General features: G+C 37.8%; 4 protein-coding genes across 5 annotated transcripts; all 4 read right to left on the bottom strand.

The window, feature by feature from the left end:
• Positions 1-4,831: 4,831 nt before the first annotated feature.
• On the bottom strand, positions 4,832-7,448 carry LOC137134573 (signal-regulatory protein beta-2-like). Of its 2 annotated transcripts, none has more exons than XM_067519500.1 (6): positions 7,373-7,448; positions 6,916-7,236; positions 6,410-6,763; positions 6,200-6,328; positions 6,051-6,097; positions 4,832-5,963 (listed from the first exon to the last, which is right to left on the bottom strand). In XM_067519500.1, the coding sequence occupies exons 1-6, from the start codon at positions 7,413-7,415 to the stop codon at positions 5,832-5,834; spliced, it is 1,026 nt and encodes a 341-aa protein (XP_067375601.1). In that variant the 5' UTR covers positions 7,416-7,448; the 3' UTR covers positions 4,832-5,831. The 2 variants fall into 2 exon arrangements, with proteins under 2 accessions (XP_067375601.1, XP_067375600.1); XM_067519499.1 differs by having other exon boundaries at positions 4,832-5,895; positions 6,015-6,097; positions 7,373-7,425.
• Positions 7,449-12,311: 4,863 nt separating this feature from the next.
• On the bottom strand, positions 12,312-14,719 carry LOC137134574 (signal-regulatory protein beta-2-like). The gene is made up of 6 exons (XM_067519501.1): positions 14,677-14,719; positions 14,220-14,537; positions 13,730-14,083; positions 13,520-13,648; positions 13,371-13,417; positions 12,312-13,283 (listed from the first exon to the last, which is right to left on the bottom strand). The coding sequence occupies exons 1-6, from the start codon at positions 14,717-14,719 to the stop codon at positions 13,152-13,154; spliced, it is 1,023 nt and encodes a 340-aa protein (XP_067375602.1). The 3' UTR covers positions 12,312-13,151.
• Positions 14,720-18,158: 3,439 nt separating this feature from the next.
• On the bottom strand, positions 18,159-18,979 carry LOC137134556 (uncharacterized). The gene is made up of 2 exons (XM_067519476.1): positions 18,656-18,979; positions 18,159-18,517 (listed from the first exon to the last, which is right to left on the bottom strand). The coding sequence occupies exons 1-2, from the start codon at positions 18,966-18,968 to the stop codon at positions 18,159-18,161; spliced, it is 672 nt and encodes a 223-aa protein (XP_067375577.1). The 5' UTR covers positions 18,969-18,979.
• Positions 18,980-22,006: 3,027 nt separating this feature from the next.
• Positions 22,007-25,059, bottom strand: LOC137134135 (signal-regulatory protein beta-2-like). The gene is made up of 6 exons (XM_067518650.1): positions 25,017-25,059; positions 24,544-24,873; positions 24,063-24,419; positions 23,857-23,988; positions 23,714-23,772; positions 22,007-23,631 (listed from the first exon to the last, which is right to left on the bottom strand). Exons 1-6 carry the CDS (start codon positions 25,057-25,059, stop codon positions 23,479-23,481), a joined length of 1,074 nt encoding a protein of 357 aa, XP_067374751.1. The 3' UTR covers positions 22,007-23,478.
• Between the last annotated feature and the right edge of the window lie 1,723 nt (positions 25,060-26,782).

The following is a 26,782-nucleotide window of genomic DNA, read 5'->3' on the forward strand; positions in this document are numbered from 1 at the left end:
GGGCCACTGTACGTTTCCCACTCACACACGTGAAAAGAAGAGGTTTAATCACACACAAGGTCTTTGATGGGTTAAATGGCGTCAAAGAATTTCATTGTAACATATATTTGTAATGTATAATATGTATACGTGCTCAGTCACAATGAAGGTTCTTCTAAAACAATGATTATTTTTAAAGTAGATATAAAAAGTGTACTTGGGTGATAAAGTACACTCTATATAATAAAGATTAATAAGCTAACAAGTTATTACTGTATGTGATATTATTAATCTTATGTGAGAGTCATTCATTGTGTCACAGTGAACATTGAATATAAATAACCAAATAATATCTTGTACATAAATTGCACTGAAAATTTTGTTTGTAAACTTTTCGATTTAGTGTTAAAAAGCTGTGCACATATCGACAGTGCCACACTTTTGTTACGGCTACACAGCTGTGAGTCATAGGATGTGGGGCTTTTCTGTGCTGACTTTACATGTTCTTCTCGTGTGTGGGTTCATGTCCTACTGGTGCTCCTGTTTAGATTTGGCGTTAATGTGAATGTGTTTCTGCGTATCAGCCCTCTAGTAGACTTCCCACCTATCCAGGGTACATTTACATATCCGTATGTATTTCTTGTAAGGTGGGTAAACACGGTGCGATTCTGGGTCATCACAGAGGAAAGATGACCAAACGTGGCTGTATCTCTGTAACTGTAGCTGTAAAACAGTGGTCACATCACATTACACTGAGGGAAAAACATCAGTTGTTAAAGTCTTGCAATCATAGACACCCTGGGACAAATCTCTGACAGTGCCAGGAATGTAGGTCGACTAACTGCTTCCACAACCAAAGTCTGCTAACAACCATTAGGAATACAGCATGAAACACACAAAGACCAGTGATACAGTTGCACCAAGATGGTGGTAAAATGAAAAAATACCAATTGGCATTCCCAAATTCCCCATTTTACATTTACAGTCATTTAGGAGACGCTTTTATCCAAATCGACTTAAAAGTGAGGTACAAGGCAGCGAAAATCTAAGTCAAGGAGAAAAACATTAAAGCAAAGTCCTGTCAGAAAAGTGTTTACATTTCACAAGATGCAAGTGCAAAAAAGAGTTTTTTGAACATTGGGAGTGAGTTTGCTGAGCGTGCAGAGTTTGGTAGCTCGTTACACCATCGACTTACACGTGATGTACAAGGCAGCAAAAATTGCTAAGACAGTCGCGGGAGACATTAAAAAGTGATGGACATTTAGATTTGTAAATGTATTTTTAGTTTCTCGTGGAGCAATATCCGTTGTGTTGTAGCTTTTTGCAGCACGCTTTGTCATTCAATTATGTCTTGGCTTTTTGCAGGGCGTTTCTTAATGCTGCACTTGTATTGTGAAATTGATAAAGTTGGGTTTTAAATTTATTTGTGTTGAGTCTATTTGCATGTTTTTTCTCAATTGTAAGTGCACTGAGCTCTCAGGGCCACTGTACGTTTCCCACTCACACACGTGAAAAGAAGAGGTTTAATCACACACAAGGTCTTTGATGGGTTAAATGGCGTCAAAGAATTTCATTGTAACATATATTTGTAATGTATAATATGTATACGTGCTCAGTCACAATGAAGGTTCTTCTAAAACAATGATTATTTTTAAAGTAGATATAAAAAGTGTACTTGGGTGATAAAGTACACTCTATATAATAAAGATTAATAAGCTAACAAGTTATTACTGTATGTGATATTATTAATCTTATGTGAGAGTCATTCATTGTGTCACAGTGAACATTGAATATAAATAACCAAATAATATCTTGTACATAAATTGCACTGAAAATTTTGTTTGTAAACTTTTTGATTTAGTGTTAAAAAGCTGTGCACATATCGACAGTGCCACACTTTTGTTACGGCTACACAGCTGTGAGTCATAGGATGTGGGGCTTTTCTGTGCTGACTTTACATGTTCTTCCTGTGTGTGGGTTCATGTCCTACTGGTGCTCCTGTTTAGATTTGGCGTTAATGTGAATGTGTTTCTGCGTATCAGCCCTCTAGTAGACTTCCCACCTATCCAGGGTACATTTACATATCCGTATGTATTTCTTGTAAGGTGGGTAAACACGGTGCGATTCTGGGTCATCACAGAGGAAAGATGACCAAACGTGGCTGTATCTCTGTAACTGTAGCTGTAAAACAGTGGTCACATCACATTACACTAAGGGAAAAACATCAGTTGTTAAAGTCTTGCAATCATAGACACCCTGGGACAAATCTCTGACAGTGCCAGGAATGTAGGTCGACTAACTGCTTCCACAACCAAAGTCTGCTAACAACCATTAGGAATACAGCATGAAACACACAAAGACCAGTGATACAGTTGCACCAAGATGGTGGTAAAATGAAAAAATACCAATTGGCATTCCCAAATTCCCCATTTTACATTTACAGTCATTTAGGAGACGCTTTTCTAAGTCAAGGAGAAAAACATCAAAGCAAAGTCCTGTCAGAAAAGTGTTTACATTTCACAAGATGCAAGTGCAAGAAAGAGTTTTCTGAATATTGGGAGTGAGTTTGCTGAGCATGCAAAGTTTGGTAGCTCGTTCCACTATCATGGGATCATTTTGCTGACGAGATTTGCTTGGTGTTTTCTTTGCAGTGCTGGTACCACCAGACGTCATTCGTTGGCAGACCGCAGCGGACGGGAAGTATTGTAGACTTGAATCAGGGAGTTGAGGTAAACAGAAGCTGTTGAGGTTATCATCCTGTAGGCAAGAGACAGCCCTTGAAACCTGATGCGAGCAGCTACAGGAAGCCAGTGTAGAGCTCTGAAGAGGGGTGTGACACTAGTCCTTTTTGGCTGATTAAACTGAAGCGTGCTGCTGGGTTTTGGATCATCTGCAAGGGTTTGATTGTGGATACCAGTAACCCCATTAACAAAGCATTGCTCTAATCAAGACGAGATACGACCAGCCCCTGTACAATGAGTTGGGTTGTATATTCCATGAGGTAGGGTCTGATCATCCTGATGTTGTAGAGGGCAAATCTCCATGTCCTAGAGACTGAGGAGAGGTGGTCCTTAAAGCTCAGTTGGTCGTTGATGATGACCCCCAGATTTCTGGCTGACTTAGTGGGGACAATCACTGTAGATCCAATGTTGATGCTGATGTTGTGTTGCATCGAAGGTCTGGGTGGGAGAACAGGTATTTCAGTCTTGGAGAAGTTGAGCTAAAAATGTGTCTCTCTCTCATCCAGGGTGAGATGTCTGAGAGACAGGCAGAAATGCATGAGGAGACAGTGGAGTCGTCAGGTGGAAAGGACAGGAAGGGCTGTGTGTCATCAGCATTGCAGTGATAGGAAAGGCCATGTGAGTGGATGATAGAATCCATGGATGTAGTATAGACAGAAAAAAGAGAAGGACAAAGAACTGAACCTTGTGCCACACCGGCTATCAGAGTGAGAAACATGCCCCCACCAGGATACCTTGAAGGTTTGTCCCAATAGGTAAGACCGAAGGCAGGCTAGAGCTGATCCAGAGATAACTAAGTCAGAGAGTGTGGACAAGAGGACCTGATGGTTCAGTGTCAAAGGCTGAAGTTAGATCAATAGGATTAAGACAGAAGACTGACCTGTGCCTTTTACAGAACAAAGAGATTCCACAACAGTCAGTAGGGATCAAGAGAAGGCTTCTTGAGCAGTGGGGTGATCTGGGCCTGCTTGAATGAGGTCAGAAAAGTGCCTGCTGTGTGAGATGTGTTGATGATTATTGTAACAGCTGGCATTAGTGTGGGTGCAACTGCTTGAGAGTGGAAGGGATCGGATCCAGAGAGCAGGTGGTCGGATGGTTAGAGAGGAGGAGGGTGGATACGTAGATATTTCACTAACATTTACCTTCTGCTGGGATTGTACACAGTAGCAGCAGTGCTGCAAATGCTTTTACATTAGTTTCATTGTTAACAACTATATCAGAGCACATCAATGACTTGTATTGATTTCTGTTGTAGATTTAGCAGGTGTCATCATCACTGTGAACTATGTAATAAACCTATGAATGTGGTGATTTGAGCTCAGTGTTTACATGGTTTACTTCCACATTCAAAAGCAGTCAAGTCAATTTGAAACTCATGACATTAGGTAAGTGTCATGATCAGCCTGGTGTTTCTATCCATCTCAGTCTACAGTATCAGCAGGTGGGTATGATTCCTGTTCCCATTCAGAAAACAGCACAAAGTTGCAAAAGCAGGAGAAGCCAGAGATGAAACTTGCTGTTTTCTACTGTTTTCACTTTCATTATCCACTTCAGATGTTTATGGGAATACACATTTGAAGTTCATCTGAACTGAAGTGGACTAGGCTAAAGCCTCATGGCCAGGCAGGTTAAATCATCCCTTAACATGTTCACCCACATGTAGGCACATAATTTAATTTTAGCAATGCTCTCAAGTGTAAGATACTGAATGTAGAAGAGCAGCAGAGAGATGAAATAACACTGAGTCACTGATGGTTTCATTACAGTTTTTTTAAACTGCTCAGTACAAAGAGCTGGCAGCCACTGTTTCGTTACACTATGCTAAACGAGGAGGGTTTTCAAAGCCAATTACAGAAGCTTCAATAAAACCTGACTCACAGAAATACATTACATCTCTTCTCGTGGTGAAAAACCAAGTTAATAACCCAACAGCCCACAGCTAATTAGGTCAAATACTAACTCTTGAAAAAAAACTAGTCAATGTTGTGCTGTTCAAACTGGGTTGTATACATGGAAATGCTTTCTTTTTTGTAATCGACAGACTTCTAATACCAAATGTGAGAGACCACAGATAGACAAAGTAACATTGAGACACTTTTATTATTGCTCAGTCCAAATCTATTGTTTTGCAGATTGACACATTAGAGCAGCTATGACACTTGTCACAGTTTGATATTGTTCCAAAAAAGTTCACAAATAGATTATATAGTCACACATCAAAAACAAAAATTGTTGGCCAGTTTTTGTACAGTTTCTGTCTGAAAAATTAAAATTTGATATCTAGTCCACCTAATATATCAGAGCCAGTACTGAATCAGTGAACTGTATCATTGTGTTTGTATAAAATAAAAATTATTAACTTATTCTGGCACAGAAACTAGAAATTCAATGGTAAAATAAGTTTAGAAATAACAATAAAAAATAAGTACAATAATAATTATGAACAAAAAGCCTAGCTGGTAAGGTTATTTATCATAGCCATGTCCTGTCCATGTATTTTTTTAAGTTTGTACATTTGTATGATAAAGATACATTCAGTCTTTACAGTTGCAAACATACAGACAAAACTTAATAATGTCAATTATATACAGTTTCATATGTATAATACCACCTAATATCCAAACAGGCTTGCGTAACATAAGCTACTGTACATCGTAAAAATAACTTTACTTTTGTGCTACCAACACCAGGATAAGCAATTGTCTCAAATGACGATTATCACCTTTGCTGCTTTACTGCAGGTGAAGTGAATGATTTCATAGTTGCTCAAAACAGTGATTCTGTTATTATGTCACAGAACAAACTGGACAGACAACTGAATTCCGCAAAGTCGATACACATAAGAATTTTACAAACCAGTAAAATAACTATAACTAATATCCCATCTGTCCAAAATTAATAAAAACTGATTAATTTAATCTTTAAAAATACTTTTAATTTGTGTATTTCCTCATCACTGCAAGATTATTTTACTGGAGTAATTTACACAATTTAACTGTCACTGTGTTCACTATGCTCTGCAGATGAAGATTTTCAACTTCATTTCTCAGAAAACCCTTTGTCTGGCCATGCACGCAGCACCATCTGATACCAAAAACACACGTTAACTTATTATTCCACTCCAAAAGCCTTAACTGCAGTGTAGATCTTTGCTCTCTCTGCTGCTTTTCCATCTCTTATTCCACCACGGTCAGTTTTCATGGAAAAGACAACAGCAGAATAAATCCGTATGTCCATTTTTCTCTGAGAAAATATATTGAATAACAAAATTAAAATAAAAACATCATGACTTACTTTTGATAAGGTTTAGACTGTCTTTCAATGCTTTACCTGCTGAGTGTTTTGACCTCGACAGTTTGTGTTCAGGGCAACAGCAGCTGAAGTATTCAACACCGAATACAGATATAACAAATAATTAAAATGCAGTAGTTTAATGTAATTTTGTCATATATAGACAAGTATTAAAAAAAACATATTACCACTGCAGCAATCACAGTCGTTATTCTTGATGGCACAGATGAGGACGACTATAACAATCAGACTTAAAGCCAAAACAACACACAGCGAAGAAATGATAACACGGGCTGTGTGTGACAACGTGCTGATTCCTAAGATATTATGAAAAGGAAGAAACAATTAGATACAAATTACACTGATAACACATTCAAACAGATTAATGATATAGTTACCGTCAATGTCCAGTTTAGTTCCATTTCCAAATAAAATCTGTCCACATGTGGCCACAGCACAGTAATAAGTCCCAGCATCAGAGGAGCTGATGGTCTTAGAGAAGCCATAAACACAGCTCTTCACAGTGTCAGATCTCTTCTCACACTGATGATTTCCATCAGTGTGGATGATTTCTGGATGAGATTTCTCCGATCCAGCTCTGAACCAGTACACACTGTGATCTCCTGGACACTTCTTGTTCTCAGAGTCAGAGAGAAGTGAACACTGGAGAGTCACTGAGTCTCCTGGACGGACTGGATCAGATGGTGTCGACCACTGAACAACAGTATAGTTTGATGTCCTCTGACTGTTTCCTGATTAACACAAAATTCTGTTAATATTTGGGATTTACATTTTCAGAGCTAAAATGCATTCAAAGTATGTAATTGGATTAAATTTGTATGTCCTATTACCTTAAGACAGAGTTACCACCTTAAAAGTTTATAAAAATCGATCACATAATTACCTTTCACTAACAAATACGTCCCACTCCATTCAGTTTTAATCCACTCTGTGACTCCACAGTGATACATTCCTTCATCGTCTCTTATCGTCCTCAAAATGGTCAAGTTGCTAAAATACTTATCAGTTGTTACCTTCATTCTTGATTCAGACAACTCTTGTTCTTTAGGTGATGATTGTAACACTGTGACAATTAATTTCAGAGTATCTCCAGGACTCTGCTTGTACCAGTGAATTTCTTTACTCCTGAGGTTCAGGTCCTTATTAGCACACATGAAGGTCACAGGTTCCACAATTTGAACTGTAATGACTGGAACTAGTGAATCTGAGTTTAGAAAGACAACATACATTTGAACATTAAACTTAAAGTTTGCCGTAAAATGTGGAATAGATGCAAAAAGACCCATTTGGCTTGTCAATTTTGTGCTAAGAAACATTGGATAGAATAAAATAGCACTTACGTCCTTTATGAAGAAGAAGCATTGTGACCCATAACACCATCATCTTGTTAGTGTCTCTTGTGGAGGCAGTTTTTGGTATTTCAGTGAGTGAAGGAGGTGAGATGACCGTGATAGGTCAGAGCATTAGTGCATCTGATTGGTTATCAGAGAATATGTTAAAAAATATGCTTCCTGTCACACTGGTATCATCCTGGTCTTTGTGAAGTACATAGTATCTAATGTGGTTACTAGAGTCTATATTGTTCATGTTTGAATTTTCATTTGAAAACCTTTTTTATGTGAATTATTCTTTTTACACTTTAAGCAACTGATGCCAAGCTCATTACTGTTGTCTTGAAATAAATGTCTGCAATAAGTCAAGTCCTGCTTCTGAGAGGAAAGACGCACAGAACAGATGTTCTTAAGTCCAGCAGCAGTGACATTCTGTCCTTTAAGGGAACCAAAGCCCAGACGGAACCAGTGCTCCCTCCCCAATAGAGATGCTTCATCTTTACATATTGCAAAACTAAAGTGCATTTCTGGTTGTCGACATCTAGTAGAGAATTAAAATATTTTTGAGTTTATCAGGAGGACATAAAACTGCAGACAACTATGCTGGTGTAAAGCTGTGAACTAAACGCCGCCATTCAGTCACAGTTCACAGTGACTGTGTTATTAAGCAGATATTAAACCAGTACAGTGTTTATACGGTTTTCACATCTTGGCTGTTTGGTAGCCATTCGGATTAGGGCATTTTCAAATCTACCTTGTTAATCTGGATGAATTAAACCTTGGTGCCATTTGTGTGGGAAAGTCTGAAGACAGCAATTAAAATTGGATGTGGACCATAACATCTGTTCCAAAAAGCTTTAACTGGATTAAGTCAACTAAAAGTACTTTTACGATTTAAAATGTTTATCACTTTTTAGTGTCCCCTGGAAACATTGCTATGACAGTCGCGGGAGACATTAAAAAGTGATGGACATTTAGATTTGTAAATGTATTTTTAGTTTCTCGTGGAGCAATATCCGTTGTGTTGTAGCTTTTTGCAGCACGCTTTGTCATTCGATTGTGTATTGGCTTTTTGCAGGGCGTTTCTTAATGCTGAGCCTGTGTTGTCAAATTGATAAAGTTGGGTTTTAAATTTATTTGTGTTGAGTCTATTTGCATGTTTTTTCTCAATTGTAAGTGCACTGAGCTCTCAGGGTCACTGTACGTTTCCCACTCACACACGTGAAAAGAAGAGGTTTAATCACACAGAAGGTCTTTTAAAGGAGAGATTGCAGGGACAACAGCTGCTGTCTATAGTTTTTTCTCAGAGGTAATAAAGTTTTCTGGTATAGGATTTAATACAGCTGAAAGGGTAAAGCAGCAGGATGGTATGCAGAACTCTGCTCACTGCTCCCAACTGGGCGATGGGTTAAATGGCGTCAAAGAATTTCATTGTAACATATATGTGTAATGTATAATATGTATACGTGCTCAGTCACAATGAAGGTTCTTCTAAAACAATGATTATTTTTAAAGTAGATATAAAAAGTGTACTTGGGTGATAAAGTACACTCTATATAATAAAGATTAATAAGCTAACAAGTTATTACTGTATGTGATATTATTAATCTTATGTGAGAGTCATTCATTGTGTCACAGTGAACATTGAATATAAATAACCAAATAATATCTTGTACATAAATTGCACTGAAAATTTTGTTTGTAAACTTTTTGATTTAGTGTTAAAAAGCTGTGCACATATCGACAGTGCCACACTTTTGTTACGGCTACACAGCTGTGAGTCATAGGATGTGGGGCTTTTCTGTGCTGACTTTACATGTTCTTCCTGTGTGTGGGTTCATGTCCTACTGGTGCTCCTGTTTAGATTTGGCGTTAATGTGAATGTGTTTCTGCATATCAGCCCTCTAGTAGACTTCCCACCTATCCAGGGTACATTTACATATCCGTATGTATTTCTTGTAAGGTGGGTAAACACGGTGCGATTCTGGGTCATCACAGAGGAAAGATGACCAAACGTGGCTGTATCTCTGTAACTGTAGCTGTAAAACAGTGGTCACATCACATTACACTGAGGGAAAAACATCAGTTGTTAAAGTCTTGCAATCATAGACACCCTGGGACAAATCTCTGACAGTGCCAGGAATGTAGGTCGACTAACTGCTTCCACAACCAAAGTCTGCTAACAACCATTAGGAATACAGCATGAAACACACAAAGACCAGTGATACAGTTGCACCAAGATGGTGGTAAAATGAAAAAATACCAATTGGCATTCCCAAATTCCCCATTTTACATTTACAGTCATTTAGGAGACGCTTTTCTAAGTCAAGGAGAAAAACATCAAAGCAAAGTCCTGTCAGAAAAGTGTTTACATTTCACAAGATGCAAGTGCAAGAAAGAGTTTTTTGAACATTGGGAGTGAGTTTGCTGAGCGTGCAGAGTTTGGTAGCTCGTTACACCATCGACTTACATGTGATGTACAAGGCAGCAAAAATCTAAGTCTAGGAGAAAACATCAAAGCAAAGTCCTGTAAAAAAAGTGTGTGCAAGTGCAAGAAACAACAAAAAGGAAATTTATTTTTATTTTTTTGAATAGATTTAATTGCATAGGAAGATGCGGAAGAGTTCTGTTTTCTGCAGTTTTCTGAATATTGGGAGTGAGTTTGCTGAGCATGCAAAGTTTGGTAGCTCGTTCCACTATCATGGGATCATTTTGCTGACGAGATTTGCTTGGTGTTTTCTTTGCGGTGCTGGTACCACCAGACATCATTCGTTGGCAGACCGCAGCGGACGGGAAGTATTGTAGACTTGAATCAGGGAGTTGAGGTAAACAGAAGCTGTTGAGGTGATCATCCTGTAGGCAAGAGACAGCCCTTGAAACCTGATGCGAGCAGCTACAGGAAGCCAGTGTAGAGCTCTGAAGAGGGGTGTGACACTAGTCCTTTTTGGCTGATTAAACTGAAGCGTGCTGCTGGGTTTTGGATCATCTGCAAGGGTTTGATTGTGGATACCAGTAACCCCATTAACAAAGCATTGCTCTAATCAAGATGAGATACGACCAGCCCCTGTACAATAAGTTGTGTTGTATATTCCATGAGGTAGGGTCTGATCTTCCTGATGTTGTAGAGGGCAAATCTGCATGTCCTACAGACTGAGGAGATGTTGTCCTTAATGCTCAGTTGGTCGTCGATGATGACCCCCAGATTTCTGGCTGACTTAGTGGGGACAATCACTGTAGATCCAATGTTGATGCTGATGTTGTGTTGCGTCGAAGGTCTGGCTGGGAAAACAAGTACTTCGGTCTTGGAGAGGTTGAGCTAAAGATGTGTCTCTCTGTCATCTAGGGTGAGATGTCTGAGAGACAGGCAGAAACGCATGATGAGACAGTGGAGTCGTCCACTGGAAAGGACAGGAAGAGCTGTGTGTCATCAGCATAGCAGTGATAGGAAAGGCCATGTGAGTGGATGATAGAATCCATGGATGTAGTATAGACAGAAAAAAGAGAAGGACAAAGAACTGAACCTTGTGCCACACCGGCTATCAGAGTGAGAAACATGCCCCCACCAGGATACCTTGAAGGTTTGTCCCAATAGGTAAGACCGAAGGCAGGCTAGAGCTGATCCAGAGATAACTAAGTCAGAGAGTGTGGACAAGAGGACCTGATGGTTCAGTGTCAAAGGCTGAAGTTAGATCAATAGGATTAAGACAGAAGACTGACCTGTGCCTTTTACAGAACAAAGAGATTCCACAACAGTCAGTAGGGATCAAGAGAAGGCTTCTTGAGCAGTGGGGTGATCTGGGCCTGCTTGAATGAGGTCAGAAAAGTGCCTGCTGTGTGAGATGTGTTGATGATTATTGTAACAGCTGGCATTAGTGTGGGTGCAACTGCTTGAGAGTGGAAGGGATCGGATCCAGAGAGCAGGTGGTCGGATGGTTAGAGAGGAGGAGGGTGGATACGTAGATATTTCACTAACATTTACCTTCTGCTGGGATTGTACACAGTAGCAGCAGTACTGCAAATGCTTTTACATTAGTTTCATTGTTAACAACTATATCAGAGCACATCAATGACTTGTATTGATTTCTGTTGTAGATTTAGCAGGTGTCATCGTCACCGTGAACTATGTAATAAACCTATGAATGTGGTGATTTGAGCTCAGTGTTTACATGGTTTACTTCCACATTCAAAAGCAGTCAAGTCAATTTGAAACTCATGACATTAGGTAAGTGTCATGATCAGCCTGGTGTTTCTATCCATCTCAGTCTACAGTATCAGCAGGTGGGTATGATTCCTGTTCCCATTCAGAAAACAGCACAAAGTTGCAAAAGCAGGAGAAGCCAGAGATGAAACTTGCTGTTTTCTACTGTTTTCACTTTCATTATCCACTTCAGATGTTTATGGGAATACACATTTGAAGTTCATCTGAACTGAAGTGGACTAGGCTAAAGCCTCATGGCCAGGCAGGTTAAATCATCCCTTAACATGTTCACCCACATGTAGGCACATAATTTAATTTTAGCAATGCTCTCAAGTGTAAGATACTGAATGTAGAAGAGCAGCAGAGAGATGAAATAACACTGAGTCACTGATGGTTTCATTACAGTTTTTTTAAACTGCTCAGTACAAAGAGCTGGCAGCCACTGTTTCGTTACACTATGCTAAACGAGGAGGGTTTTCAAAGCCAATTACAGAAGCTTCAATAAAACCTGACTCACAGAAATACATTACATCTCTTCTCGTGGTGAAAAACCAAGTTAATAACCCAACAGCCCACAGCTAATTAGGTCAAATACTAACTCTTGAAAAAAATCTAGTCAATGTTGTGCTGTTCAAACTGGGTTGTATACATGGAAATGCTTTCTTTTTTGTAATCGACAGACTTCTAATACCAAATGTGAGAGACCACAGATAGACAAAGTAACATTGAGACACTTTTATTATTGCTCAGTCCAAATCTATTGTTTTGCAGATTGACACATTAGAGCAGCTATGACACTTGTCACAGTTTGATATTGTTCCAAAAAAGTTCACAAATAGATTATATAGTCACACATCAAAAACAAAAATTGTTGGCCAGTTTTTGTACAGTTTCTGTCTGAAAAATTAAAATTTGATATCTAGTCCACCTAATATATCAGAGCCAGTACTGAATCAGTGAACTGTATCATTGTGTTTGTATAAAATAAAAATTATTAACTTATTCTGGCACAGAAACTAGAAATTCAATGGTAAAATAAGTTTAGAAATAACAATAAAAAATAAGTACAATAATAATTATGAACAAAAAGCCTAGCTGGTAAGGTTATTTATCATAGCCATGTCCTGTCCATGTATTTTTTTAAGTTTGTACATTTGTATGATAAAGATACATTCAGTCTTTACAGTTGCAAACATACAGACAAAACTTAATAATGTCAATTATATACAGTTTCATATGTATAATACCACCTAATATCCAAACAGGCTTGCGTAACATAAGCTACTGTACATCGTAAAAATAACTTTACTTTTGTGCTACCAACACCAGGATAAGCAATTGTCTCAAATGACGATTATCACCTTTGCTGCTTTACTGCAGGTGAAGTGAATGATTTCATTTTAAAAATACTTTTAATTTGTGTATTTCATCATCACTGCGAGATTATTTTACTAAAGTAATTTACACATTTTAACTGTCACTGTGTTCACTATGCTCTGCAGATGAAGATTTTCAACTTCATTTCTCAGAAAACCCTTTGTCTGGCCATGCACGCAGCACCATCTGATACCAAAAACACACGTTAACTTATTATTCCACTCCAAAAGCCTTAACTGCAGTGTAGATCTTTGCTCTCTCTGCTGCTTTTCCATCTCTTATTCCACCACGGTCAGTTTTCATGGAAAAGACAACAGCAGAATAAATCCGTATGTCCATTTTTCTCTGAGAAAATATATTGAATAACAAAGTTAAAAAAAAAACATCATGACTTACTTTTGATAAAGTTTAGACTGTCTTTCAATGCTTTACCTGCTGAGTGTTTTGACCTCCACAGTTTGTGTTCAGGGCAACAGCAGCTAAAGTATTCAACACAGAATACGGATATAACAAATAATTAAAATGTAGTAGTTTAATGTAATTTTGTCATACATAGACAAGTATTAAAAAAAACATATTACCACTGCAGCAATCACAGTCGTTATTCTTGATGGCACAGATGAGGACGACTATAACAATCAGAGTTAAAGCCAAAACAACACACAGCAAAGAAATGATAACACGGGCTGTGTGTGACAACGTGCTGATTCCTAAGAGATTATGAAAAGGAAGAAACAATTAGATACAGATGACATTGATAACATGTTCAAACAGATTAATGATAAAGTTACCGTCAATGTCCAGTTTAGTTCCATTTCCAAATACAATCTGTCCACATGTGGCCACAGCACAGTAATAAGTCCCAGCATCAGAGGAGCTGATGGTCTTAGAGAAGCCATAAACACAGCTCTTCACAGTGTCAGATCTCTTCTCACACTGATGATTTCCATCAGTGTGGATGATTTCTGGATGAGATTTCTCTGATCCAACTCTGAACCAGTACACACTGTGATCTCCTGGACACTTCTTGTTCTCAGAGTCAGAGAGAAGTGAACACTGGAGAGTCACTGAGTCTCCTGGACGGACTGGATCAGATGGTGTCGACCACTGAACAACAGTATAGTTTGATGTCCTCTGACTGTTTCCTGATTAACACAAATCTTAATAAGAAACCAAAGTATAGGTCCAGCATACATTTATTTAAAGTGAATACATACATTCAGAAAATAATCAACGTATGCTTGGAGTCACTTTTAAAGTACAAATAGTTCACATAATTACCTTTCACTAACAAATACGTCCCGCTCCATTCAGTTTTAATCCACTCTGCGACTCCACAGTGATACATTCCTTCATCGTCTCCGATCGTCCTTAAAATGGTCAGGTTGCTAAAACTGTTATCAAGATTTGCCTTCATTCTTGATTCAGAAAACTCTGGTCCATGCTCAATTTTAGTTTGCCAGAAAGTCAAAATTAATTTCATGGTATCTCCAGCACTTTGCCTGTACCAGTGGACCTCCTTAGTGTTGAGCTCCTTGTTAGCACATGTAAAGGTCACAGGTTCTCCAAGTTGAACTCTTGTTACTGGAACCAGAGAATCTGAATTAAAAGCAAACATACAGTTAATTTAATAATCTAAATCAGTGTGGGAAAGTTAGAATGCAAAAAGATCCAGTTGACATGTACAAAGTAAATTCTCTATTGAAAAATACTGTGGAAAGATTAAACAAGCACTTACGTCCTTGATGAAGAAGAAGCAGTGTAACCCATAACACCATCATCTTCACTTTGTCTCTTGTTGAGACAGTTTTTGGTATTTCAGTAGATGAAGGAGGTGAGATGACCGTGATAGGTCAGAGCATTAGTGCATCTGATTGGTTATCAGAGAATATGTTAAAAAATATGCTTCCTGTCACACTGGTATCATCCTGGTCTTTGTGAAGTACATAGTATCTAATGTGGTTACTAGAGTCTATATTGTTCACGTCTGAATTCTCATTTGAAAACCTTTTTTATGTGAATTATTTTTTTAGACTTCGAACAACTGATGCCAAGCTCATTACTGTTGTCTTGAAATAAATGTCTGCAATAAGTCAAGTCCTGCTTCTGAGAGGAAAGATGCACAGAATAGATGTTCTTAAGTCCAGCAGCAGTGACACTGTGTTCTTTAAGGGAACCAAAGCCCAGACGGAACCAGTGCTCCCTCACCAATAGAGATGCTTCATCTTTACATAGAACAGAACTAAAGTGCATATCTGGTTGTTCGACATCCAGTAGAGAATTAAAATATTTTTGAGTTTTTATCACAAGGACATAAAACTGCAGAAAACTATGCTGGTGTGAATGTGTGAACTAAACGCCGCCATTCAGTCACAGTTCACAGTGACGGTGTTATTAAGCATATATTAAACCAGTACAGTGTTTATACTGTTTTCACATTGTGGTTGTGTGGTAGCCATTCTAATTAGGGCATTTTCAAATCTACCTTGTTTATTCTGGATGAGTTAAACCTTGGTGCCATTTGTATGGGAAAGTCTGAAGACAACAATTACAGTTGGATGTCGACCATAATATCTGTTCCAAAAACCATTAACTAGATTAAGTCTCGTGGGTCAGAAACAAACTCTAGATTGATTTATCCGATATGCAGAGGCATTATATGTCAGCAGGCATTTTTGCCTAGGACCCCAACAAACTGTAGTATTGCCACTGCTGATGTGGCTTCGCCTTTGGGGAACTGTGGTGTCATCCACCTTTACAACTACACACATTACCTATACGGTCGGAGCTTCATGCCCAGCTCTTCCGAACCACGTGTCGAAGCCAAGACACTGAAACCCCAACTTAACTGTGTTTTGCCTCCTGTAGAGTGCTGTAGGAAGTTTAGCCCATCTCTGGTTTCCTTGACAAAAAGGTCTTTGTACATTTGGAATATTGTGGAAATTAAGCTCTGTGCCAAATTTCTGAAATGTACAAGTAAGATAGACGAACACCACTTCATAATTTTTGATGCTTACATACAACTGTAGGCTCTAAAATAACAGTCGCACCACTGAATATATAATTAGTGATTTAATTTATACTTTGACTTATATTCTCACATAAATTAAACGAGGCTGTAAAGGCGGATTAGTGAGCTAGTACTTGTTAGCAACTGCCTCTTTAAAGACAAGCCAAATTGAAAAAATAGCGCTAGTGGACTATTTATTGATTAATTGTATGTCACACAAATGAAATGGGAAAATCTTTTCCCATAACTACAGATCTTATTTCAGAAATCGAAACAAAAACCCAGACTGTGCAAAAACTGATTAATTATTAACCATAACAGCCCAATTACCTTGTTATTTCCTAGGTATTACACCACTATTACCTTATTACTAGCAAGCTCTAAAGTCCTACCCAAATGTGATTTATGTAGCCCAATATCACCAATCATAAAAAAACTAATCATAAACACTGTTGAGATAAATACTGTAATTTGGTAGGTACTTTAGTATCTGAATTGCTAATATTTCAATCTGGTGATGGTCAGACAGTATCCAGACATATTACAGTACAATTCATTCTACGGGGAACAGTACCTTTATCAAATTTATGGTCCCCAAGACATTTCACACAACACCATTAATCTTAAACTGCTAATTTTCTGAATTAATTTAAACATTCATATAACATTGAATGTTGTTGACACTGCTTGTTCGTTTATAATGTGATTGTGATTTGATTCACCACTCCAATTCTTAGATTTTTAATCTTTGCTTCACATACACTATTCAGTCCTCATGTGGCTTTCGGGGTTATTTTGTGGTTGTTATGTGTTGAGCTTTACTTCAAGTTAAGTTTTTCATACTATATATAAATGAATACTGTAGGTGATGTTACTGATGGCAACGACAAATTTAATAAATTTAAATTTTGTCCCAGTAGAAGAAACTATGTAAAGCTATCATCACTTTACTTTTGTGTTTCTGAGATTAAACATTAAGATATTAAATTTTCTTACTCTAGATGCTTCCTGCAGTGATTGCATTGGAAAGTATTTTCAAAACACATTACATATAAATGCAGCATATAGATAGTGAATTTAAATAAAATGTGTATTTTTTAGGTGTGAAAATTGACAAAGGAAACAACACGCTGTGTAAGAGCTGAGGGCATTGGGAGGAGTTAACACCTCTGAAACAGTTAAAAGAGCCACAAAGTTAGCCCTTCGCACTGCTCTTTCAAACTGAACGCTTAAGAAAGACAGCTTGGGCTGATGCATCAATAACCCCTTTGACCACTTAAAAAATAAACCATGAACGTAGAATTATTTCAAAATAGGCTATTCTAGCCAAAATCTAGCTGTTAAATAAACTTATATTGGTATTATATTTATTTTCTATTGTGAACTAATAACTGCAACGTTTTTATGAACAATATAAATGTAATGTCAGAATGCAATACAAATCTGTGAAGTGCTGCTTAAGGAGTAAAACTCTCACACAACGTACAGAGTAACAATTTAATTATACTCAATCTAAATAATCAAACTAAATCCAGAGTTTGGGTTGTTAATAAGTCACAAAATTCTCCTGACATCAGTGTAGATCGTCTCGTCCTTTGCTGTTGCATTTCTTCTCCCTGCTTTGCCACCTTTCCTCCTGGTGAAGACTGGTGTAGAATAAACCAAGTCCTCATTTGCCTGAGGAAATGAAATGCAAATGTGAAGATGACAGAAGAGGTTTTAATACACGCACACTTCTCTTTCCAGCCACATTTACAAATTCTTTACCTGCCGGCTTTGCTGGTTACCACTGGATATGGCAGCATTTGTTTGCAGGTTGGCAGCGGCTATATTATGTAAAATATGTACAGTATTAACATTCATAAAGATGAATGATGCTGTAATTTTACTTAAACAGCATAAATGTAAGTTAAATTATGTTACATTGGAGAAATATTTTAACAGACGAAATTATGAGCTCCTTCTCTTACCGTTGCAACAATCACACGATTTTTTCACGATGGCATAAATGAGGAAGGCTATAACAATCAGACTTATAGCAAGAGCAACACACAGCAGGAAGAGAATTGTATTGTTCCTCACATCACATGTGCTGACAACTGAAACATTCAATAAATCATTAAAGTTATGAAATGGCAATAAATCATCCACACTGTTTGACAAACAGTTTCAAAGATTGTGATGCAGTTATCGTTACATAGAAATATGATCTAACGTTTACCTTCAATGTCCAGTTTAGTTCCATTTCCAAATACAATCTGTCCACATGTAGCCACAGCACAGTAATAAGTCCCAGCATCAGAGGAATCGACATTTGGAAAAAAGTTGTAGACACATTTCTGAGTTTCAGGACTCTTCTCACATCGATCACTACTGTTTCCATTAGCGTAAATCAAACTGAGATGAGACTCATCGGATTTGGCTTTAAACCAGTACACATTGTGTTCTTCTGGACACTTCTTGTTCCCAGAGTCAGAGAGGACTGAACACTGGAGAGTCACTGAGTCTCCTGCACGGACTGGATCAGATAATGGGTCTTGAGTAACGGCAAGTCTATCGGACTCTGGTCCTAGAAAAGCAAAACCTGTTTTATTCCAATTAGTCATTCAGTAAATATATATATATCCGTGTATATATATATATATATATATATATATATATATTAAGCACCATCTGGAATCTATGTTGCTGCTTTTGCTGTATTTACCTTTGATTGTCAGAAATGTTCCTTTCAGAAATATAAATTTGAGTTGTTTCACTTTTATGCAGTAGTAAATTGCTGTATCGCTCAACTGTGCTTTGGAAATTTTCAAAACAAATGTCCCAGGCTCTTGTTTTGCTGTAATGTGACGAATCTTATCAACACCTTCATACTCGTGTGCATATGTTCCCCCTAAAATTTCTGGAAATGTTCCAGAAAATAGTCTGATCCAAAATAAATTTGTGAGATGCCAAGATTTCTCGCGGTTACATGTTAGAGTCACATCTTCTCCAACATGTGCAGTCTTTGTCTCAAACATGTGATCGTCTGCGCATCCTAAAAAATAAAATGAAAACAGAGCAATGATTGTTACCGATACACAAACACTCAGATGTCCTCTCTTGATTTTTGTAAACAGGCGACAATGTGCTGAAATATGTCATATTAAATTAATTCTTCATACTTACGGACGATTTTCAGCACAAGAAGTAATTGTATTAAGACGAGCATTTTTCAGATTCACCACCTGAGAAAGCAGCTATTGTTGTCTGTATTATAAGATGATTGATTTACCATAATGTAACCATATCGAATGGGAGGGACCTGATTCAGAGCAGCCTGATTGGTTCTTTTGCTTAGTTGGCGTCTAACTGTTCTACCCCAGCGGAAAAAATCAGCCCAAACCTTCCCACGTAAAGCAGTTTACACACTCCTCTTCTCATGGTGAGTTCCTAAATATGACACAGTAATCACAGACACTCTTTTAAAGGTGAGATTTTGTGGACAAGAGTTGTTCTATTTACAGTTTCTCTCCTGACAGGAAATCAAGTGTTCTGTTGCAGGATTTAAACAATTACAGTATAAGTACTTTTAAATTTTATGAAGTGTGCATGAGAACTTTAGTATGATAAAGATAAGGACTCCCACCTTTCTGTCACACACACAGACACCAGTTCATTTTAAATCAACTGTTAGTGTGGTACTTTCTTTGTGTGTGCAGATATGTAAATTACTGAATTAACAGAGCTTGAGCACAACATCTTCCCTTCATACTTTTTTCCCCTTGTGGCCGTATGACTCTTTTAAAACAGTTCATGAGATTCACCTCAGATTTAAAAAAGAAGTGAGGTGAAGAGGCAATTTGCAGTACTGCCTTCACCAGGTTCAGATTTGTTCATGTAAAACTCCTTTTTTTCTCAGTTAGCAGAACATACTCTATTTTAGATTCACTCTCTCCTAACTCAAACTGCACCGGCCCACGTGGTTAATTACGATAACGATACCACACATGACTAACAATGATTAGACCAGAGTAGCTCCTGAACTATTTTAGCAGATTTAATGTACACGTTGCTGAATGTACAAACCCAGAGCTTTCCTTCTCCTCGCTAAATAATAGGCTATATAAACATGTGTGATAAGCAATAAACACATATTTTAACAAAGGTTATGAGGTTAACTAGCATTACTTAAAGAAACTAGTCTCCATCTGTTGTCTAATAATCTATTCCCTGTTTTTTCTTCAATTTACCTCCAGGCCCTAAACAGCAACTTTTTAACTTTCCACCACAGCCAGTACTACCTGGTTGGAAACCTGAATTTACCACAGTAACTACACCCACAGAAACTGTGCTCATGTCCAGCAACCTACTGTCAGCATTTACCCAGAATTCCCGAACATTTATTCCTCTACATCTCTTTGCTTTGCTTTTTATTTATACGCTACTGTTGATTTATTTCCAGTTTCTGTTAATAGTGTAAACTGTTCTGAACCTTATTTTGCAGCACTACTGTGGCTGAACATAATAAGTAGAGCTACTAATCTACAGACTTCTCTGCTTACTTCCTGCCTACCTCTCTGTTTACTACCCAGCACAGTGAATTCACTATGTGCATCTGTAAATTTGAACGTTTGCTCAATCAGTGCTTTGATTTGGAGGCTGTTGCCCAACCCATCACTTTTATAGATCCAGGTCACTTTACACCAAACAGCGTTGCTCAAATATTGGTAGGGACATTCCTGTGCTCACAAAATGTTTGTAGGGAGAAGTCGCTACTGTCCTTAAGCAAAACTACAATACATATGGGGTTTTTCTGTGTTCGCCTTAATTTCATACTAGCAGCCTTGTTTCCTCCCACACTCATGCAGTTAGGTGCAAATGTAAGTGTGACATGTTGTCTGTGTCAGCCCTGTGGTAGACTGCCAACCTCCCCTCCCAGTGATATATTTATACATCTGTAATGGATCAGGACACAGGGTGACTGTGGCGCAGGAGGTAGAGCAGTCGTCCACCAACCCCATAGTTGGTTTACCGGGCTCCTCCAGTCACATGTCTATGCGTCCTTGAGCAAGACACTGAACCCCAATGTAGTTGCTCCTGGTGAGTGATGGCCAGCTGCATAGTGTGTGAGTGTGTGTGGGTGATTGTGAGTGTCAAAGCGTGCATGAGAAGCAGTGCTATGCGTACCAACAGGTAGAAAAACACTATATAAGTGCAGACCATTTACCATTTACACGTTGACACTAAAAAAGCCTGATGTTCAAATGTGTCCCAGATCATCTCAGCAAATAGTTTAAGTGTTCAGACTACGATGTTGGTGATTGTTTCTGCTTTCATTTAGCGCGATCCACTTGTGATCCGATCACCTGAGATGTGATTTAAACCCAAGTGTAACCAGCGTGAATGTAACTCTGAAATTGTTTAAATTCATTTAAGTCCTCTTTGTTTTGTTCTATTTAGATGTTGAGTTAATTGTTTCCAGCTAAGATGAAAGAAGTCCAAATGACATGAATGTGATTTTAGGATGACTCAAATTACCTCCTGAGGTCTTACGGTAATTACATTTTGGATTTGTTTTAGTAATTTTGCCAATTCTAGAACAACCAACACATTTTGCAGAATGACACATCGCAGCAGTAGCAACACTTTGGCACAGAAAGATTTTTAATGGCATCGTTTGTATTGATTAAATCCTTTTTGCATTGTCAGACAACTAAAACAATAAAGAAAAATCCATATATAGACAAATTATAATGACATTTATTTAATCTCACACGTTTTTTTAGGTTTGTACATCTGCATGATAAACATGCGTTCAGCTTAACTAGTTTTTAATTAAAAATGTACAACATTAAAGTATATACAGTACCTAAAAACCACATATTTCAAACCAGTACACACTGTGATCTCCTGGACACGTCTTGTTTTCAGAGACAGAGAGAAGTGAACACTGGAGAGTCACTGAGTCTTCTGGACGGACTGAATCAGATGCTGTCGACCACTGAACAACAGTATAGTTTGATGTCCTCTGACTGTTTCCTGATAAACACAAAAGTCCAATTTTTTTGAAAACACATTTCCAAAGCCTAAACTACAATTTAAACTACAATAGTACAATTTCTATGAAATTTCGAAAATGTTCACTTTAAAAGTTTTTAAATATAGATCACGTCCCACTCCATTTAGTATTAATCCACTCTGTGACTCCACGGTGATATATTCCTTCATTGCAACCAGCAGTATAACCGTCTTGATCGTCTTGATACTGTCTCTTGTTGAGACACTTTTTAGTAGTTCAGTGAGTGAAGGAGGTGAGATGATCAGAAAGCAGGAACAGAAAGCAGAGGTGGGAATAACTATGTTTTCCAATGCAATGCAACGTTTTCTAACAATAAAAACATTCAACAAATGAATTAATTTCCAGGTCCTGAAAATACCAGAATCTTACTGGACAATACCTACATTGTCATTGTGGATACAGTTAAAATAACACATGTATGTGAGGTGCTCAGTGGCCCACAGCTGGACTGATTGAAACAAGAATACATTTCAACTGAGGAATGGGGCTGAAATACTTTGAAAACCACAGAGACACCATAGCTATAATACAGTCAGACCCCAACAACTGATCACAAAAATCCACTACAGTGCATAAAAAGAACATCTCTAAATCACTGCTACCCACTTTGATTTCCAACAAGTCATCATGATTTGCCCACAATTGGAAAATATCTTTAATACTTTACCGGTATAGTTACAATTTTTATATTACACACACAATCCAATTAATTAATTGTAATTAATATGCAAAATGAATTTAGGCACTATCACATCAAATTTACACTGCTTGTTAGTATACAAATCAATGGGTGTGATTGATGTCATATGTGTTTTTGCCCTAAATCTATTTAAACTGATCCTGGCAAATCATTAGATTTCTTCTTAATGTTTCTATTGGCTAAGAACCAGGCACTTTGTTTTCACCTGATGGCAGTAAGCACTAGCTTATTTGTTGGTTGTAGTAGTTGAGCCCAACTGCAAGTGTAGCATTTCATACCGAATGAATTTGCAGAGTAACATGTCACTGAATGAGTAAAGACGTGTCCATTTTAGTTGTGTAAATTTATTAGCAAAAAAAAACTCATTTTGAAAGATGAGATATAACACAGATATTAAACAGATAAAAGAGCACAAAGGCCGCCCAGAAGGTTACTTTCTCATTATATTTATGAATTTCCTATGATCACCTAAAAGAACTGAAATATAATATTTAAGGTTTTCACCTTGTACAAAGTATATATTGTATGCATTAAGGAGCCACTGTCAGATGGTTTCAGCCTTTGCCACATTACTGCAGCAGTCTGGGTTCACATCTGACTGTGCACCTGCACTGCATGCTCCATGTCTTCCCTTGTGTTTTCTGTCTACTCTTCACTGACACCTATTTAATAAATGCACAAATGCCAAAACGCATATAATAAAAATGCATTAAATACGTTTGAAGTGCTGCTAAAGTAGTAAAATTTTCACACAGGTATTTTATTATAATCAATGATTAAATTCAGAGTTTGGATTGTTCATCACAATATTCCTGACATCACTGTAGATCGTCTCGTCCTTTGCTGTTGCATTTCTCCTCTCTGCTTTGCCACCTTTCTGCCTGGTGAAAACTGCTGTACAATAAACCAAGTCCTCATTTCTCTGAAGAAATAAAATGCAAAATTCTAAATGACAGAAGAGATTTCATGACATGCAATTAATCTTTCTATTTTTAAGTCTTTACCTTCTGACATTGCTGATTCCCACCGAATGTTACAGCATTTGTCTGCATTTTGGCGGCAGCTATAATGTACAGTCTTAACTTTATCAAAGATGAATGATGTTGGAGTTGGATTTAAAAAATATGTTATGAGTAACTTCTCTTACCGTTGCAACAATAACAAGAGGGTTTCACGACGGCGTAAATGAGGAAGGCTATAACAATCAGACTTATAGCCAAAGCAACACACAGCAGGACCAGAATTGTATTGCTCTTCTTAGAATCACATGGGCTAACATCTGAAACCGTCAATAAATTGTTAGTAGGTTATGAAATAGTAATAAATCATTTACAATTTTTTCTATGCAGTTACCTTCAATACCGAGTTTTGTTCCATTTCCAAACAAAATCTGTCCACATGTGGCCACAGCACAGTAATAAGTCCCAGAATCAGAGGAGCTGAGGTTCTTCGAGAAGCTGTAGACACATTTCTGTGGAGAACGAGCCTCAGGACTGTTTTTACATGGATCACTGCTTTTTCCTCGGGTATAAATCACATTAGGATGGGATTCATCTGATCCGACTCTGAACCAGTAAACACTGTGTTCCTCTGGACACGTTTTCTTACCAGAATCAAAGAGGACTGAACACTGAAGAGTCACCAAGTCTCCTGGATAAAGTGCATCAGAGGCAAAATTTTGAATGATGGCAGTGACATCAGGTTCTGGTCCTGGAAATGAAAAACAAGAATTTTACCTAAATTATTTCATCATTGAAAGATAATTCAGCATTTTTTGATTGAATAAGTAAACATGAAATAAAAATCTATGTCATGTTTTATGTAATCCATTTACCTGTGATGCTAAGAAATGCTCCTTTTAAAAACGTGATGTTGAAACCATGTATTTTCAAACAGTAATAAAATCCAGCATCACTCGGCTTTGTTTTGGTGATATTCAGGACAAATCTTTCAGGCTCTTGCGTTGTTGTAATGCGAGAAATTATTTTTTCATAGTTATAAAGAAAGCTATATGCTCTCCCCAGGATTTCAGGCAAGCCTCCAGCAACAAGCTTAATCCAAAAAAATGTTTCGATGTCCCCGGACTTCTGCAGGTTACAAGTTAAAATCACATTTTCTCCAACACTAACAGACTTTGTCACAAAGGTCTGTTCATCTGCGCAACCTGAAAAAATATTCAACACAGAACAATGAACAATCGAGACAAGTTTGTACTGCTGGAAGAAAAAGGTAATGTGGTTAAAACAGAGCTTTATCTAATTATTTATATCTATCTATATATATAGATATAAATATATGTGTACTCACGCACAACTCTGATCATCAGCAGAGAGTAGAATACGATCAACATTTTCTTATTTTGGGGATGAACTTATACGATGATTTGCCTTAATATAATCAAATCAAATGGGAGGAAACAAGTTCCTAACAACCTGATTGGCTTCTTGCTTTTTGGTGTTTCATATTACCACCCCAGTGGAAATACGGTATGTGAACTGAAACTTTCCAGCTTGAAACAACAGCAACATTAGATGAGTTGACAAAACATCTCATTTAAATCTCATACAGTAAACAGAAAAGAGGTTTATTTAGGAACATTTGTTACTAAAATACTATTTTGTTGCAGTATGCATCATGTACTACTACATTAATGTTTTAATTTATGAAAACATGATGCGTGCATGGAAAATATATCATAATCAATGCAATGTACACTACAAATGATTTGGTAGGCTTTTAACAAGATGTCTCAGACAGATCCTGTCTGAGATCTGTCCTGAATTTAAAGGAAATCAAAGTACTTTATGGGGATTGACATATGGTATTTTTTCATGTTAGGGTAGTTTTTCTGTAAACATTTAACATCAGGTGCTACATGATTTATATATCCAAAATATGGCATTTTTAAATAAAGATATACTGTCTGCAGTAGCTCTTTAAATACAGTATTTGTAAAAAAAGAAATTGTTTGTTCAAGCAGGTTAAAAATAGCCTACACACACACATTACTGTGGGGTGACAGCTCTAGTTAACATAACACATTCACCTAGTGTTTAGGTACTGAAAGGTTTACCATAAGGTGGTTTGGTTAAACGGGTCAACAAAGCAGAGGACTTTCCCAAAGAAGACTGCTGTTCCAGTCCAGTGAGAAACGGTTTTGTTGCAACAAATCATGTGACAACATGACATGATTATTGTCATGTGACCAATCGGAGCATTGGCGGTGGCAGCAGGTTTAAGATTTCCAGAAATCTTTCATAAATTTCCAGCCCAAATAAGATACATAATCTCTTCAGAACATTCTAGGTGTAGGACATGCCTGAAAGATGTCCAAAGAGCAAAGTGACATCCTTACAAGATGCCCAAACTTGACTCGACAAAATCGACTAGCTCCATCAGTCATGAAGGAGCAGCAGCTCTACTCCAAGCTACCTCTGGATGTCCCACCTCTCTGTATCCTATGTCTTAAGCCGCTTTCAGACATGCACTGGAATTCAGACATTTCCCAGACTTTGTCTGGGGTGGGAGTATGCGTGAAGGCAAATGCCCAAGTCTGTTGACCCTGACATCAATCAGCTTTACGCAGTCATCTCCCTAGTGCAAAGTCCGGATTATCTCCAACCGAGCATTTGTAAATAGGTGGTAATACTCCAGAGAATTCACCATGAGGGAGCGGGCATGTTGATGATGTCCATTTCCTGCAACTGCTGGAAAACCGGGCAAATACAAACACCCAAGGGTGAAGAACTCATTCAACCCAAAAACAATGTCAAACTGGAAGGACAATGAAATTCGTGAACTTCTGTCGGTGAGGACAGACCTGGAAATCAAACAAATACAAGGAATAGCACAAGATTCTGTGGTTTGTGACCAGATCACAAAGCAAAACACTGTCCACTTTGTTTTTGCATCATGTTCTGAGGCATGTCTGAAAGGGAAACTCCAGACCATGTCGGGACCTGACATTATCTAGAGGTCATGTCTAAAACGGGCTTAAGGCTGAGCTTGATATGATGATGATGATAAAAAACAGTTTACAATCTAACTCCACACTGCTGTAGTACATATATCAC

The sequence above is a fragment of the Channa argus genome, chromosome 10 (assembly GCF_033026475.1).
Source record: "Channa argus isolate prfri chromosome 10, Channa argus male v1.0, whole genome shotgun sequence".
Taxonomy (NCBI): domain Eukaryota; kingdom Metazoa; phylum Chordata; class Actinopteri; order Anabantiformes; family Channidae; genus Channa; species Channa argus.

What these genes read in the sequence shown, in the direction of transcription:
- LOC137134135 (XM_067518650.1), bottom strand. Translation starts at nt 25,059, where the DNA reads ATGTTGATCGTATTCTACTCTCTGCTGATGATCAGAGTTGTGC. An exon ending in GCTGATGATCAGAGTTGTGC is followed by an intron (nt 24,874 to 25,016) that starts GTGAGTACACAT and finishes ATATTTTTTCAG; the next exon opens with GTTGCGCAGATGAACAGACC. An exon ending in GGAATCAGCAATGTCAGAAG is followed by an intron (nt 23,632 to 23,713) that starts GTAAAGACTTAA and finishes TTATTTCTTCAG; the next exon opens with AGAAATGAGGACTTGGTTTA.
- LOC137134574 (XM_067519501.1), bottom strand. Translation starts at nt 14,719, where the DNA reads ATGATGGTGTTATGGGTTACACTGCTTCTTCTTCATCAAGGAC. An exon ending in AACTAAACTGGACATTGACG is followed by an intron (nt 13,649 to 13,729) that starts GTAACTTTATCA and finishes ATAATCTCTTAG; the next exon opens with GAATCAGCACGTTGTCACAC. An exon ending in CGACTGTGATTGCTGCAGTG is followed by an intron (nt 13,418 to 13,519) that starts GTAATATGTTTT and finishes TGAATACTTTAG; the next exon opens with CTGCTGTTGCCCTGAACACA.
- LOC137134556 (XM_067519476.1), bottom strand. Translation starts at nt 18,968, where the DNA reads ATGTTTGAGACAAAGACTGCACATGTTGGAGAAGATGTGACTCTAACA. An exon ending in AACATTTCTGACAATCAAAG is followed by an intron (nt 18,518 to 18,655) that starts GTAAATACAGCA and finishes TTGCTTTTCTAG; the next exon opens with GACCAGAGTCCGATAGACTT.
- LOC137134573 (XM_067519500.1), bottom strand. Translation starts at nt 7,415, where the DNA reads ATGATGGTGTTATGGGTCACAATGCTTCTTCTTCATAAAGGAC. An exon ending in GACGTATTTGTTAGTGAAAG is followed by an intron (nt 6,764 to 6,915) that starts GTAATTATGTGA and finishes TGTGTTAATCAG; the next exon opens with GAAACAGTCAGAGGACATCA. An exon ending in AACTAAACTGGACATTGACG is followed by an intron (nt 6,329 to 6,409) that starts GTAACTATATCA and finishes ATAATATCTTAG; the next exon opens with GAATCAGCACGTTGTCACAC.